This window comes from Oncorhynchus nerka, linkage group LG24 (assembly GCF_034236695.1).
Source record: "Oncorhynchus nerka isolate Pitt River linkage group LG24, Oner_Uvic_2.0, whole genome shotgun sequence".
Taxonomy (NCBI): Eukaryota; Metazoa; Chordata; class Actinopteri; order Salmoniformes; family Salmonidae; genus Oncorhynchus; species Oncorhynchus nerka.
Genome location: NC_088419.1, coordinates 58,363,679 through 58,379,273, shown reverse-complemented (window position 1 = coordinate 58,379,273; position 15,595 = coordinate 58,363,679). Strand labels below are relative to the sequence as shown.

The following is a 15,595-nucleotide window of genomic DNA, read 5'->3' as shown; positions in this document are numbered from 1 at the left end:
CCATGGACCCAAAATATTGATGTTTTGTTCCCCGAGCCACTTAGTTATCACTTTTGCCTTAAGGCAAGGTGCTCCATCATGCTGGAAAAGGCATTGTTCATCACCAAACTGTTCCTGGATGGTTGGGAGAAGTTGCTCTCGGAGGATGTGTTGGTACCATTCTTTATTCATGGCTGTGTTCTTAGACAAATTGTGAGTGAGCCCACTCCCTTGGCTGAGAAGTAACCCCACACATGGTCTCGGGATGCTTTACTGTTGGCATAACACAGGACTGATGGTAGCGCTCACAATTTCTTCTCCGGACAAACTTTTTTCCGGATGCCCCAAACAATCGGGAAGGGGATTTATCAGAGAAAATGACTACCTCAGTAGTCCAATCCCTGTACCTTTTGCAGAATATCAATCTGTCCCTGATTTTTTCCTGGAGAGTAGTGGCTTCTTTGCTGCCCTTCTTGACACCAGGCCATCCTCAAAGTCTTCACCTCACTGTGCGTGCAGATGCACTCACACCTGCCTGCTGCCATTCTTGAGCAAGCTCTGTACTGTTGGTGCCCCAATCCCGCAGCTGAATCAACTTCAGGAGTCGGTCCTGGCGCTTGCTGGACTTTCTTGGGCCCCTTGAAGCCTTCACAATTGAACCGCTCTCCTTGAAGTTCTTGATGATCCGCTAAATGGTTGATTTAGGTGCAATCTTACTGGCAGCAATATCCTTGCCTGTGAAGCCCTTTTTGTGCAAAGCATTGACGGCACGTGTTTCCTTGCAGGCAACCATGGTTGACAGAGGAAGAACAATGACTCCAAGCACCACCCTCCTTTTGAAGCTTTCAGTCTGTTATTCAAACTCAATCAGCATGACAGAGTGATCTCCACCCTTGTCCTCGTCAACACTCACACCTGTGTTAATGAGAGAATCACTGACATGTCAGCTGGTCCTTGTGGCAGGGCTGAAATGCAGTGGAAATGTTTTTGGGGGATTCAGTTCATTTGCATGGCAAAGAGGGACTTTGCAATTAATTGTAATTCATCTGATCACACAGAACATTCTGGAGTATATGCAAATTTCCATCATACAAACTGAGGCAGCAGACAATTTATATTTGTGTCATTCTCAAAACTTTTGGCCACAACTGTATGTAATGTTGTTGTCATGGGTCTGGAATTTCCTAGACTACTCCTTTACCATTGGGTAACTCCTTCTGTATGTATGCCAGCTTCAAGTCATGCCATTTAACAGAGGACCAACACCTTTGCTCTACAAACCCATCGCCAACGACTATCCAGGGCACTTAACAGTAACTTCATAGCTTTGTGTGGGATGACCTATAGCATTTTATTGCCCAGAGGAAATAAACCAAAATGTCCATCTTATTCAAGCAGTAACAGACCACATCTCTTAAATCAGATCACTTTATTGAGATTGTGCAAATTGGTACAGTTGTGTTGAATCTAATTAGTTACTTTTAAGCAAAATAAATGACAGTCTTAAACTACCGGTGCACATCCAGTCACAATACTAAATCAAGTTAATGCAACACGTGGCTTCTGAGTTGTCTGCAAAGTGGAGGTTAGAAAAAGGACAATGCTTCAATAGTGTCAATCCTGTTTAGGTTCCATGTACCCTTCAAGAAAACAAGCCATTTAAAAATCGCCTTCCATTCATTAATGTATTAGTCGTTGTTCAGAAGCAGAAAACCCATCTCTTACACTTGGTCCTTTTTCAGGAAGTATTACTATGGATTTGACTATGGCAACAAAAGCATAGAAAATTCAAAACTACACCTTAACATAGTAGTAAAACTCCAAAAAGCTTGGTTTTTATTTTGCAATGATTAGCCTTTTAAAATCTCAACAGCACACGTATTAAATACAGCAGGAACTCAGACGAAATTGCATTATAATCCTACCTGCTGCGTTTAATTTAGGAACTACCTACAGTATTATAACTTCCTCTGCGGAAAATCAAATACAGTGGAGGAAGTCAAATGGACTGTGTTAAGGTGTATCCTACAACTCAGCCAACTATGTGAGGGATGCATGGATGGGCCTCTCCAGTTCAGGGGCCTGATTCATGTCATTTGTCCCCAGCCCTATATCTAAACACACCTGATTAAACTAATTGCATTCTAAAGACAATGATTAGTTGATTATTGGAGTCAGGTGTGGTAATAGGGCCTGGGGCAAAAGCATGTCAGTGTCCAAACATTTCACAATCGTCGTAAGAGCCATGTTGCTTAACAGGTGGCTGTTCATGCTTGCAAATATAAGAGCAGATATTTAGACGTGAAGGACAGTGGAGGAAGCTATAAGCACAAATAGAAAAACCACCAATAGATCATTCCCACGTAAACTTTTACAATGGACTTCACTACGAACAAACACTTCTAGAACGGCAATAAAACTCATGCAAAAACATGTTTTTTTTTGCCAATGGCCTTAAGCCGAAAGCACAATATGGAGAGAAATATAGAAGTACAATTCAGCCCATTTCTCAAGACATTAACGTTCAAGAATTTAAATTTGTTTAAAATTCGCAGGGTGCACTAGATTATGTGACGCTCAGCAAATGCTCTTCATCCTGGAAGATAGTCATCAGGATATCTGTCAGGAAAGAAAGGGGACTGACAATTAGATTGAGAGCTCAACCTCTACGGGAGGTTTACTGCTTTGATTTTGCAATCAGAATAAATTAATTTGAAATAGGCTCATCCAGTCGAGTGGGTTGATTCAAAAGCCCTCACACACACACACACCTCTCATCTTCTCTCAGTTAGAGTTCCTTTGCCTGACATCCTTGTGGTTTGTGGCAGCATTGCTTTTCCTGAAAGACATTTTCCATCCAGAACTTTAAAAACACAGCAATGTATATCTTTAAAAACATTTTTTACCCCTTTTTCATGATATCCAAATTGGTAGTTACAGCCTTGTCCCATCGCTGCAACTCTTGAACGGAGGCGAAGGTCGAGAGCCATGTGTCCTCCGAAACACGGCCCTGCCAAGCCACACTGCTTCTTGACACACTGCCCGCTTAAACCCGAAGCCAGCCGCACCAATGTGTCGGAGGAAACACCGTACAACTAGCAACCGAAGTCGGCCTGCGTGTGCCCGGCCCGCCACAGGAGTCGCTAGAGCACGCTGGGACAACGACATCCCGGCCGGCCAAACCCTCCCCTAACCCAGACGACGCCATGTCAATTTTGTGCCGCCTCATGGGTCTACCGGTCACCTGCGACAGCATGGGATCGAACCCAGGTCTGTAGTGACGCCTCTAGCACTGCGATGCTGTGCCTTACATTTACATTTACATTTAAGTCATTTAGCAGACGCTCTTATCCAGAGCGACTTAGACCCTTGCACCTCTCGGGAGGCCCATTTATATATTGTCTTCATGAGAAATTAAATGTATTGAATTTTTACATGTCAGTGTAAAATGTGTACTTACAGGGGAGCAGAACCTGAGTCCTCATCTATAAAGCAGCACAGGGACAAGAGAAAAGATGTCAACAGCGGAATTGGTCAGAGACTGTCTGGTAAGGAGACATTCTAATGAGAGCAAGGCATGGAGAAAATTCTTTCCACAAACAATGAAGGAAATGGTGACGAAGTTCCAAGTATTTCTTTAAGTAGGCCATTGTCAAATGATTGCAGTCAATTATGCAAAACAAGCATACACTGCCATAATTCTATCTACGATAAGCAAATACAGTTACATCGCTTGAACTTAATCATTTCATTTAAAAAGAAAACTGCAGTTATGACAAATCTACCTACACTGTATCCCAACTATATGTTCCTGATTAGAAGATATGGTATCAATCTGTTCTGAACATCTCCAAATAACACAAACAGGATAACCAAGTGAAAAGTGAAAAGGACAATGCAACACCGAAAACAGCTCTAAACAAAGCGTACAGGTATACTGCAGATTAAAAGGTCTGGACATGACCGTTCAGTCACCGGTTAAAATCAAAGAATAGGTGCCCTCAGGCAATGAATGAGATCAATGAAATGATATCCCTATTATAAAAAAAGAAAATGACTTGTCATGCATGAGATCAAGATGCAGATGGCATGCAAGACAAGATATTATAAAAGGTACACACAGAAATATGGCATAACCAGAGCAACTTCCTGCTTACAGACGTCAACTGTATGCAAGCAGGAAGTTGCCCCGTGATGTCATACTGCTGTGTGTACCTTTAAAACCCTAAACCCTTAGGTGTTTCCAACACTACAAACCATGACATTAGGCCTAATTTCCATCTCCACAAAAATCACATGACTTGGGCTATTTGACCCTTTTACTGGCATGACAAAAACACATTGATTGGTGGGCATAAAAATGTGGCTAAGTTTTAGCAGTCTGAAAATGTATTTCAAATTTGGCCCAAATTGGTCCAATATATGAATGCAAGGCCAGTGGAAGAGTTCCTTATTAGATACATTCTTAACAAGTGAACGCAGTGCATTCCTATAGCTTCTCAGATACGGTCATCTCAGGTCAACCACTTCCGTCTGACATGCAGTTTATCACTTACCAAAACGCAGCAGCGAACAGAGAAATACAAAACGGAGAAGGAAAAAAAGGGTTCGAATAGAAAACCAATTGCTTTTGATCAAATTAAATGACTAAAATCATAAGTGAAAAACATTTCAATTGCAAATCAAGAAGACCAAGTAAATAACAGTAAACCTGCTATATCCAAACCATTAAGAAAAGACAACGCGTTGAGATATCATTAAAATGGCAGCTAATGCACAGCAATCCTTGGAGAATGACAGTACATCTGAAACTAAGACTGTTCTGCCACTGGAGGGCAGCAGACACTCACAGCTACTTCAGAAATCATGAATGGCAAAACAAGAGTACTTGGTTTCTGCATTTCTCTGTGGGTGTTTCTACGTACCGTCATTGATCTCATCAGGCTTTCTCCTCTTCTCATAGATGAAGATTATGCTGACCAAGATGATGACCTCGGCCACGATGCCCAGGAAGGGCCAGAGGGCGGCCAGGCGGCTGCGGACGCGCAGGTGGATCTTGTCGGAGGCCGAGTCCAATTCTCTGGCACCGTAGCACATGTAGTCGCCCATGTCCATGGCGATGTCCAGGTCATTGATGGTCAGGGTGGTCCTGTTGGGGGTGCTCTTGATCTCATACCTGTCAGTACCGTTGGTGATGGCCTGAGAATGACAGATAGGGAGCAAAAAGTAATTGAATACTCAACTCTTTATCTAGGGCAGAGACCTCTTTGGATAGTACTAGTGCATGTGGCATTACTGTGACTTCAATCAAGATATTGATTTAGTCAACGATTCCTAACATTGGAAAATAACTGCAGCATGTGACTTCATTCACTCAGTTCAGCATCAGGGGTTATTCTGACTCAGTGAAACTCATCGTGTTAAGTCTAATGGTGCATCAATGACAGTAAACGCATACCGTTTTCAGCATTTCTTCTCCTTCCAGTTTGTACCACTTCCAGTCAGTAGGCAGTGGATATCCATGACTGACACACACCAGCACACCCTTGTCCTGCTCGTTTCCATGCTCAGAGCGTTTGTAGGCCGAGACATGGATAGCAGCTAGTGACAAACACACGGATGCAGGTATTTATCGAATAGCCGCATCCAACACCTGCAGTTGTCTAAAACTGGCTATACAAGCCCATTACAGCTTTCAGATACTCAAAGCGCACTAAGGTAGTAACATTCATCGGCATAGCTAATGTCAGTAGAGACTTCACTTTAAAAGTTCAAACGCATTACTTACTCTTGACTGCAATGGATTTCTTCACCACAGGATCAGACAGGAAGACGCAGTCATATACTCCACCAGAATGGAAATCAATTTTAGCCAAGCTAATGGGGGAAAAAACAACAACGTAAGCCCTGAGGATGAGAAACACAGGCCTACAGACTTCACTCAATGGCTTCAAACACATCCCAGTCATGAAGTCACTTTGCCTGTAAAAACACACTACAAAAGATGCTGCCCCAACAGGCTGAACTTCAAATGGCTCCCTGTTGCTGTTGAGAATGAGAAGCAACCAGATAAAAATAAACTGCCTCTCTCCTTGTTACAAACACTTCTACTTCCCCCTGGTAACAACAATCGGACTTGTGTCGGCACTGGAACCCTCCATGCTCTTTACGTCTGATGGGGAATTATGGTTATTATGAGAGTGAAAGAATGGGAGTGCTAGGGGGTGCTTATCCATGCTGCTGCCAAGGCTACAACCAAAGCTGCAGTCCATCTCGCTGCTAATTAATGGCAGGGAATGCCTGAGCGGGGCCTGGAGTGTTACCATTAATGGATGGTATGTGTGTGTGCGAGCAATAGAATGAGGAAGAGCTAACATGTAGAAAATACATGGAGGAAAGGTTGGCGTGGTTTTTCATTCAGTGTTGCTGTGCGGTCAAATCTGTGACCTACCGCCCTGCTGACCAAACATTAAAAAGGCACGGTCGCTAATAATGACAATCAATGACTGCTAGATTCAGGACAACAGCTGAATCCCAAATCAGCGAGCCCAGCTCCGGGAAATCGTTCTATAGCTCAGAGGGATTCCCGTCCATCTGGTGGCTCAAACATGCAAACACACGCTGCCTGCCTGGCAGGCACTTACATGTACTCTGTGTAGAGAGCAGGAGAGTCCTGCTTGGATGACTCGATCACATTGCCATTCCTCATCCAGTAATGACCTTTGACTGTGGACGGGGGGTTGGTCAGGTTGCACGAGAGGATGGCAGAGGTCTGGTTGTTCACCTCCATAGGTGAAGACACAATTAAGGGATCTGTAGACAAAGTCAACATATTAATAAACAGTCCTTTGACATGACCACTTCTAGTAGAATCATTACCGTAGTAACGTTACCACGACTACAAGCCAAGTGTAACTAATTCTTGCATGTCTTTTCACGTACAGGATATTGCTAAAATGCGTTAGGGTAACTAAAGACACTAAAGAATATTTTATATCCAAGTAGTGGATTTAATCCAAATTTAAAAAGGTACGTATGTATTGGGTTTACAGGATAAATGGCTCTCTTGATACCAACATGTTGCAGCACAAACCTTGACTGTTCAGTGCTTGACATTGCTTTACTATCCTTTAGCCTAAACTTCATAGTGACAACTGATAAGGTCTAGCTTAGCTTGTCAAATGTTATTACTTTCAAAATCTAATTTCAAGCCAAGAACAGCACAATATAAAAAGGCAGCGCCTCTTCCAAGAAGAGGCGGATCACATGGGCAGGCGCCTAAAAATGGAGAGCTCGGGCTGAACCAAGAGTTCAAGAGAAGAGGGGTTACACAGGGAAATTAATCTAGGAGACCATGAGGAGAGGAGCTTGTAATCAACACATGCAGAAGAAGCAACCGGCAAGGTATGGTAGGTTGGTTGTTCCACTAACAGAGAAGAGGAACATAAGAGGATATTTTGGTTTGATTCAGGGTAGAGAAAACAAATACTGGAAAGATGCCCTATGGCTAAGAATCAGAAAGCTGGGTTGCTGTCTCCTATAGATAGATTTAGTACTCCTAAAGAGCCTAGTCAGGCCTAACAGGTCTAAAGAGTGTAAACACCACAGGACAGTGTCAATATGTTAGTATCAATTACACATTCTATACCTTGGACAAGACAGCAAAATAGACCAAATGGAAGCCAACAAGCTGACCAACCCATAATCTGACCTTTTTAAAAACAAAATGAACATTTTATGATTCAAAAAGTAGATGTAGCCATTTGCAGGTTTCAGACCTTATGACCAGTATTATGTGAAATATTTTCCTAATTAATTTAAAATAAGGATTTGACATAGGCCCAGCAAAAAAAAGGCATCAGATTGAGGGTAGTGCTACGGCAGGTAGGACACGTCTAAGGAGAGGCCCGGCCACGCCTTGTGGTCAGGTTGGCTCTCCACTACTGGACATCATGGGAGCTCAGTGAGGGGAGAGTAGGGGAGTCTGGGTGAAACAGGGGAGAGGGCAGGAGAAGGTGTGGGACAGGAGCTGGACCCCTCGCTGTCCTCTACAGGGAGACGCTGCCTGGCTGTACGTCGGGCCTCCCAACACTCACATTCAAACACTATAACGTTAGCCTGTGAGCGGATCCACTTGATTTTGGGTGCCTTCCTCAGCTCGTTGCGGTCGGGGTCGTTGGAAGCGCGGCACTCGTACGTGCCGGAGTCATCGAGCGTGAGGTTTAATAGATGAATGGAGCTGGTGGCGTGCAGGATGTAGGTGGCGTTGATCTCGACACGGTCTCGCCGAGCCCCATCGAACAGCTGGGTCATGGTCTCGTCGGGCTCCTCGCCCTCTATGAACCACCACTGCACCTCTGGGATGGGGTTCCCTGTCACCTCACAGTGCAGCTCTGCAATGTCCTCTATCAGTTTCATCTGGGACAGGGGCGACTTGACAAAACCAGCTGAACGGGCCATTGTGGGGGAGGGGTAGTTTACATTGATTTGGTTTCAGATTGGTTTTTAGCAAATCCGACAATTTTATGGAGGTGAAAGTAAAATGCGATGGAAAAGGCAAGCAGGCAAAAAAGAAAGAAACAAAAGATTAATCAAAACACATGAAGAGTAGGGGTTTGAGTATCATTATTAACCAAAATAGTTCATGCCAAATGGCTTTTTAGAGTACTTGATACTCAGACCCATTGCAGATATAGACAAGTTGAATGACATGCATTAAAATCAAAAGCAACTAATAAAAACAGATACATTTCATGAAGGGCAAGTGAAAATATGTTTGTTATTCATCGCACGAGTGGACTAAGCAGATGGATGAAATTTTAAATGTCAGATATGATTCAAAATTGTGTCTGTAAATCTATTACATTCTCTGTCCGTTTGTCATTGTGTTGAGAAGTGCAGGGCTTAGTTATTAAATGAAACACCTGATCTGACGTTGAGGACATTCTGTACAGGATTTAATACCCAGGAGGAGCAACAGAAGAATAACATTTGCACGGCTCGAGGCGCACTCTGTAGAGTTAGCCCCCTGTAGGGTTATTTCTATCGAAGCCCACGGAACAATCTTAAATCAACACAGGAGAACAAAACCTTGGCATACCTTCAACATCCAGGCCCACCTGAATAAACAACCCAGGAGATCAATGATGAGAAATGCTTCAGAACAAACTCAGGGATCCCTATGTAACGCCGCTTGAACAAAGACAACCGTGTTCAGACAACGCCTGAGCCACACCCTCTTTCTTTATTGCATCTTTGCATAGTAGGACAACAAGGCATGGTGGTAGGTGGACATTTTCTGAATAGTTGGCTCCCTAAAGACCAGAGACAGTATGTACCCATTAACATGTCCAAAGTCAAACTTGTGAAGTGGATTGGGGTTGGAGGCAAGGCTGCCTCTGGCTCTGAAAAATCATGTGACCTTTTAGCTAAGGCTGGCAGGATCCTTTTAACCATAACAAAGAGGTCACCTTCATAGCAAATGCTGTACAAAACAAACCCAAGTAAATGCAGATAGTGACTTCACATGGGCCTGAACGAAAGTCATAACTAAAATGAGTTGTTACTCTAGCTTGTATCAAACTTAACACACCAGCAAGTTCCACCCCCCCCCAAAAAAAAAAAACATTTCGGAAAGAGATCTGACCAAAAAGCCCGCTCCAGTATACCCCTCTTGAAATCAGTGTGACTCACCAGTACTGTAGGCGACATGTAGTCCTAACTGGCCTAGCATAGCAAAAAGACAGAAGCCTGACTGCTTGAAATGGTTGTCAAGTTAATGTGCAACAGTTTACTAACTACATAGGGTCATGCTCCACAGGCCACCTACTCAGTGTAAACAACTAGGTTTCTATTTTGTGTGAATGTTAGCTGGGGATAAATAGGACATTTCAAAAGCAGGTGTGATAGGCATGTGACTGCAAAATATAAAAGATGAACACAAATGTCCTGCAACATGTGAGAGAAAGAGTGATCATAGTCATTACAGTTGTTTGTATGCAGCATTTAGCCTACCCAGTGATCAATTATGCTGACCTAAAATGGTCACCCAGAAAATGGGCACACAATCAAAATAGCAAACCAACAACATGAATCCTGGACACACTGTTCGGGGCAGACAGGGAAACAAATGCTACTAGCAATAAAGATTTATCTGAGTCATATATGTATTAACATTCTGTTACATAAATCAATGGGCTTTTATGAGCCCATCGTACTTCATGACTCCGCTCATTTGCATAGGAAATGCTTCAAAACGTGCTTTTCCTGACCTCGTTTAACCGAAGGGAAAATGGCTGCCTGCTTTCTATAACCTACTTCTCCAACCAACGTTTTGCTCAAGACGAAGCTGGAGCGTAATAGAAATATAATTGTATTAATGATCTGGAGTTGCCAAAGCGGAAAACTGCCCATCCAGCATAGGGACTGCCTGTGTGCTGTATCTTCAGAGGCATCTGCAGTCCTCTGGGACATCCCCTCTAAAGCTTTCATGCCACTCTGTATATCTGGGTCAATGGAGGACCTCGCAGAGTCAAAGGCCCAATGCAAAGTCCAGTCTCCCCAGACTGTCCTGGCGAAAAATCAATATTTTTTTTGTTAGGTTTACCAATTTAAATTGTTTGGAACAAATAGGGCAGGTTACAGTGTAGGACTTTTCTATAAAATCTGCTTTAAAAAAAGCAAAATACGAGGCAAGTTTCAAACATTTGGTACGTTTTTTTTTTAGGATTAACCAAAACCATTAGGCCTAAAATGGAGCCTTTTTCACACCAAATTAAGAGAGCTAGCAATCTACTCTCAATAAGATTATACATCATCCCAATCGTTCCTTATTTAGAATGTTTTAGTGTCATTAATTGGTTCAAAACACTTTAAATCATAATGAATCCACATACTGCCTTGTTTCTTTGACACTGAACATAAATTAATACAATGTTGGACCCTCACTCTGAATTGGCTAAATTAACAATGAGTGCATCATGCGCTGCATGCAATGCTTTATTAAGTACAAGGTTGCGTAATGTATATATACTACCATGGCTTGAGGCTCTTCCAGGCTTAGAAAGTCAGCACAATCTTAAATAGACAAGGCAGTGGTTGTGACGGAATGTTATAATGAGATTAAGGTAATCTAAATGTGTTGCAGTCTCCGCTAAAAACAAACCCCCACAACAATCGTGTAAACAAAGCTTCTTGCTTGTTTGACACATTTCATGTAACAAATTCACATACATTTGTAATCAATTTAAAATGGTGTGAATTTAAATGTGGTAGCATGTTGTACCTCAACTGCATGCCATTAATCTCCATAGAAGAGGTCAAATATTAGGCCCACTTTAAAAAAAAATGGGATGTCTTTATATAGGACACAGCAGCTAACCTGCTAGTTAATGTCTCATGATTGGTGGTCTACACCAGTTTAAAGACGGCAGCTAAAACAAGCCAGAAGCACAAGCTTTGGCTCTCACACAAAACTACCTGAGACTTGAAACACAAGTGTCCGGTTAGTCTGCTAACTTCCAAATACAACACTAAAAAAATATATATATTGATTTATTTCTTCATAAACCAGCCAAAAGCAACTGTATTGGCTGGTTTATGAAAAATAAACCAACATCTATGATATTTGGCCAAAGGTGGGTTTGGATCACATGAAAAATTAGCAAGTTAGCTACCTAGTAGATTCCAAGTGTTGACACTAGTTTGCCTATTTAAAACAAGTTATTTAATAAAACAATTTTTATGATGGCAGGTTCCAATTGCAAAATCCACTATTTTACCTAGCGTTAACCGTTACAAGGCAGTGATTTTAATCACTGCAATGTGTTTAAATTAACTACCTGGTAAAGCCATTCATAGATGCTAACTACCTTTAGCGCCTCTACTAAACATATTATTTACTTGCCGGCGGAGTTTGGTTAAAAGCCCAGACGCTCGTTCTTAATATTAGCATGCATCACTTGCGGTAAAATTTTGGAAACACAAGGAAATTAGCCATCTTTCATATCAGCGAGAAATCATGTTCAAAAAAACAAAATGGTTCAAATAGTAAACACCTTTAAAAGGGTCAGTGTTCCCATACTGACATACTATTCCCATACTATAGCGCTGGCGCTACCGAAGAGAGGCACGGCCACCTATGCTAATAAGTCATCTAGCGTGATCGAACAGTGTCGCCAAAGTATAGTTCATCGGATGGTTGCTAGAAAATACCCTACCGTTCCACCCCCAGTGCAGCTCACTGAAGTGTAAAACTTACCTTAATGCATGAATGGGATATGCTACGGTACCTTTATCCACAATATATAAATACAGTTGAAGTCAGAAGTTTCCATACACCTTAGTCAAATACATTTAAACTCAGTTTCACAATTCCTGACATTTAATCCTAATACAACTTCCCTGCCATAAGTCAGTTAGGATCACAACTTTATTTTAAGAGTGTGAAATGTCAAAATAGGAGAGAATTATTTATTTCTGCTTTTATTTCTTTCATCACATTCCCAGTGGGTCAAAGTTTACATACACTCAATTAGTATTTGGTAGCATTGCCTTTAAATTGTTTAACTTGGGTCAAATGTTTCAGGTAGCCTTCCACAAGCTTCCCACAATAAATTGGGTGAATTTTGACCCATTCCTCCTGACAGAGCTGGTGTAACGGAGTCAGGTTTGTAGGCCTCCTTGCTCGCACATTTTTTTCAGTTCTGCCCACAAATTTTCTATAGGATTGAGGTCAGGGCTTTGTGGTGGCCACTCCAATGCCTTGACTTTGTTGTCCTTAAGCCATTTTGCTACAGCTTTGGCTTGGGGTCATTGTCCATTTGGAAGACCCATTTGCGAGCAAGCTTTAACTTCCTGACTGATGTCTTGAGATGTTACATATATCAATATATCCACAATTTTCCATCCTCATGATGCCATCTATTTTGTCAAGTGCACCAGTCCCTCCTGCAGCAAAGCACCCCCAAAAGATGACGCTGCTACCCCCCTTGCTTCACGGTTGGGATGGTGTTCTTCAGCTTGCAAGTGCCCCCCCCCCTTTTCCTCCAAACATAATGGTCATTATGGCCAAACAGTTATATTTTTGTTTCATCAGACCAGAGGACATTCCTCCAAAAAGTACTATCTTTGTCCCCATGTGCAGTTGCAAACCATGGTCTGGCTTTATGGCGGTTTTTGAGCAGCCTTTCAGGTTGTCGATATAGGACTTCACATGGTCCTTTGCTGTTGTTCTGGGATTGATTTGCACATTTCGCACCAATGTACGTTCATCTCCAGGAGGCAGAACGCGTCTCCTTCCTGAGCGGTATGATGGCTGCGTTGTCCCATAGTGTTTATACTTGCGTACTATTGTTTGTATAGATGAATGCGTTTGGAAATTGCTCCCAAGGATGAACTAGACTTGTGGATATCTATCTTTTTTTCTGGGGGTCTTGGCTGATTTCCCCATGATGTCAAGCAAAGAGGCACAGAGATTGAAGGTAGCCCTTGAAATACATCCACAGGTACACCTCCAAATGACTCAAATTATGTCAATCAGAAGCTTCTAAAGCCATGACATCATTTTCTGGAATTTTCCCAGCTGTTTATAGGCACTGTCAACTTAGTGTATGTAAACTTCTGACCCACTGGAATTGTGAGCTTATTTCACTTATAATTCCGTCTAAACAATTGTTGGAAAAATGACTTGTGTCATGCACAAAGTAGATGTCCTAACTGACTTGCCAAAACTATAGTTTGTTAACAAGACATTTGTGGAGTGGTTGAGAAACACGTTTTAATGACTCCAACCTAAGTGTATGACTTCAACTGTATTTAGTTCTGGTAAAGTGTACTTCTTGTTCTCATGCTAGCGAGCTGTAGCCACCGCAGCCATTGTGTAATGGCACTTCACGTAGAACAAAGGAGCTGATTGGCTAACACCATCCAGAACGCTAGCTAGTATGAGGACGAGAAGGACAGTTTTACAGGAAAACAAGTATTATTTAAATATTCTTGCTGTATCAGTTACGGATAAAAGTACAATTTGGGGCACAGTGGCATAGCCCATCCCTGCAAAGAGGTGCGTTTTCCGACCTATATCTTACACCGGCTCCACAATGCATTACTACCCCAGTGCAGCTCATCGTAAACAATCATAATGGTACGGTTGGTATTTTATCATCTCCACCCGGCACAGCCAGAAGAGGACTGGCCTGGTTCCTCTCTAGGTTTCGTCCTAGGTTTTAGCCTTTCTATGGAGTTTTTCGTAGCCACCGTGCTTATACACCTGCATTGCTTTCTGGGGTTTTAGGCTGGGTTTCTGTACAGCACTTTGATATATCAGCTGATGTAACTAGGGCTATATAAATAATTGTTATTGATTTGTTTTCTGGCACACAGCATATGGATCTGTGCAAAAACTGCTACAGTAGCTAAGTGTATATATTTTTTTAAGTCTTCCTATCAGCATATGTTTGTAAAACATTTTAGCAAGTGATGATAGACGTTTCTAAATGCGTCGGAATTGTAGTTCACATGGAGCCAACCGTGGACGAGGCAAACCGCTGAAAACCCTACGGAGAAGCAGAGTCTGAAATGATCAATGGCTCCTACGCTTGGAACGCTGGGACCATTATACTAGCTAACGTTAGCCAACTTAGCTAGCGCATTACAAAATAAGGTCATGTTTCCTAGCCAGCTAGCCACTTGTTCATTTTCTAAAGTAGGTCGATGACAAAGACTGGTTTAAAAACGTTGGGAAAACATTCAACTGTAAAAAAAAAATGTCTTAGCTACGTTTACGAAAGCACTATATCAAATCAATAATTGAAAAGCGCTAACGTTAGCTTGTTTGCTATCAAGCCAGTGAGTTAGCACGGCACACACAACCGAGTTAGTCTAACTCAATGACTGTATGATGTCTAACTAGCTAGAAAGCAAGCTAAAAATATTACCTGTCAGGGCATCGGCTCGGTACAAGCACAAAAGGAGGGCACTTAAACCCCACAGATATTTCATTTCGACGATGTCCTTTTCTAGCACAGATATATACTTTCACAAAAAAATCTAATAGGTTAGCTCTGCTCCACCATCGACCGAGTTGGTCGTCCTCTACTTGTTCCTCAATCAGTCACGTCGTGAACTAGCACGTACACATGACATGGCGCTCGGGCGTGACCAAAATAGATTTGATTACCAAACCACAGAGTTTCTAAACCCAGAGGCGCAGCATCACTTCCGGGAACGCTTGCGGAAACAGACTCTTCATACTTCCGTTAGCAGATATGGCCAGGGTTTGAGGAGTCAAATGGCGCGTTTGAGTGGTAAAGGTGAAAGTAGCCGAATGTAGACGAAAGTCAGGAGAGTAAAGTGGATGGAGGTACACGTGCACCAACAGCAAGTCGGACGACTTATGCTTTTTCTAGGAAACGCGAAAATGGCATTATCCTCTGTTACTAATGATAAAATCAATATTTATTGGTCACATACACATATTTAGCAGATGTTATTGCGAGTGTAGCGAAATGCTTGTGTTCTTACCTCCAACAGTGCAATAGTATCTAACAATTTACAACAATACATACAAATCTAATAGTAAAATAATGGACACAAAGCACAAAGCTGAACATTATCC

At 42.2% G+C, this 15,595-nt stretch overlaps 1 protein-coding gene across 2 annotated transcripts; it reads right to left on the bottom strand.

Annotated features, from left to right (window-relative positions):
- Positions 1 to 1,393: 1,393 nt before the first annotated feature.
- On the bottom strand, positions 1,394 to 15,162 carry bsg (basigin). Of its 2 annotated transcripts, none has more exons than XM_029632440.2 (9): positions 14,916 to 15,162; positions 8,076 to 8,426; positions 6,624 to 6,792; positions 5,768 to 5,856; positions 5,438 to 5,580; positions 4,905 to 5,178; positions 3,440 to 3,452; positions 2,751 to 2,818; positions 1,394 to 2,598 (listed from the first exon to the last, which is right to left on the bottom strand). In XM_029632440.2, the coding sequence occupies exons 1-8, from the start codon at positions 14,977 to 14,979 to the stop codon at positions 2,764 to 2,766; spliced, it is 1,158 nt and encodes a 385-aa protein (XP_029488300.1). In that variant the 5' UTR covers positions 14,980 to 15,162; the 3' UTR covers positions 1,394 to 2,598; positions 2,751 to 2,763. The 2 variants fall into 2 exon arrangements, with proteins under 2 accessions (XP_029488300.1, XP_029488299.1); XM_029632439.2 differs by having other exon boundaries at positions 3,440 to 3,464; positions 14,916 to 15,160.
- Between the last annotated feature and the right edge of the window lie 433 nt (positions 15,163 to 15,595).

What these genes read in the sequence shown, in the direction of transcription:
- bsg (XM_029632439.2), bottom strand. Translation starts at nt 14,979, where the DNA reads ATGAAATATCTGTGGGGTTTAAGTGCCCTCCTTTTGTGCTTGTACCGA. An exon ending in CCGAGCCGATGCCCTGACAG is followed by an intron (nt 8,427 to 14,915) that starts GTAATATTTTTA and finishes TGGCCCGTTCAG; the next exon opens with CTGGTTTTGTCAAGTCGCCC. An exon ending in TAACGTTATAGTGTTTGAAT is followed by an intron (nt 6,793 to 8,075) that starts GTGAGTGTTGGG and finishes CTTTGTCTACAG; the next exon opens with ATCCCTTAATTGTGTCTTCA.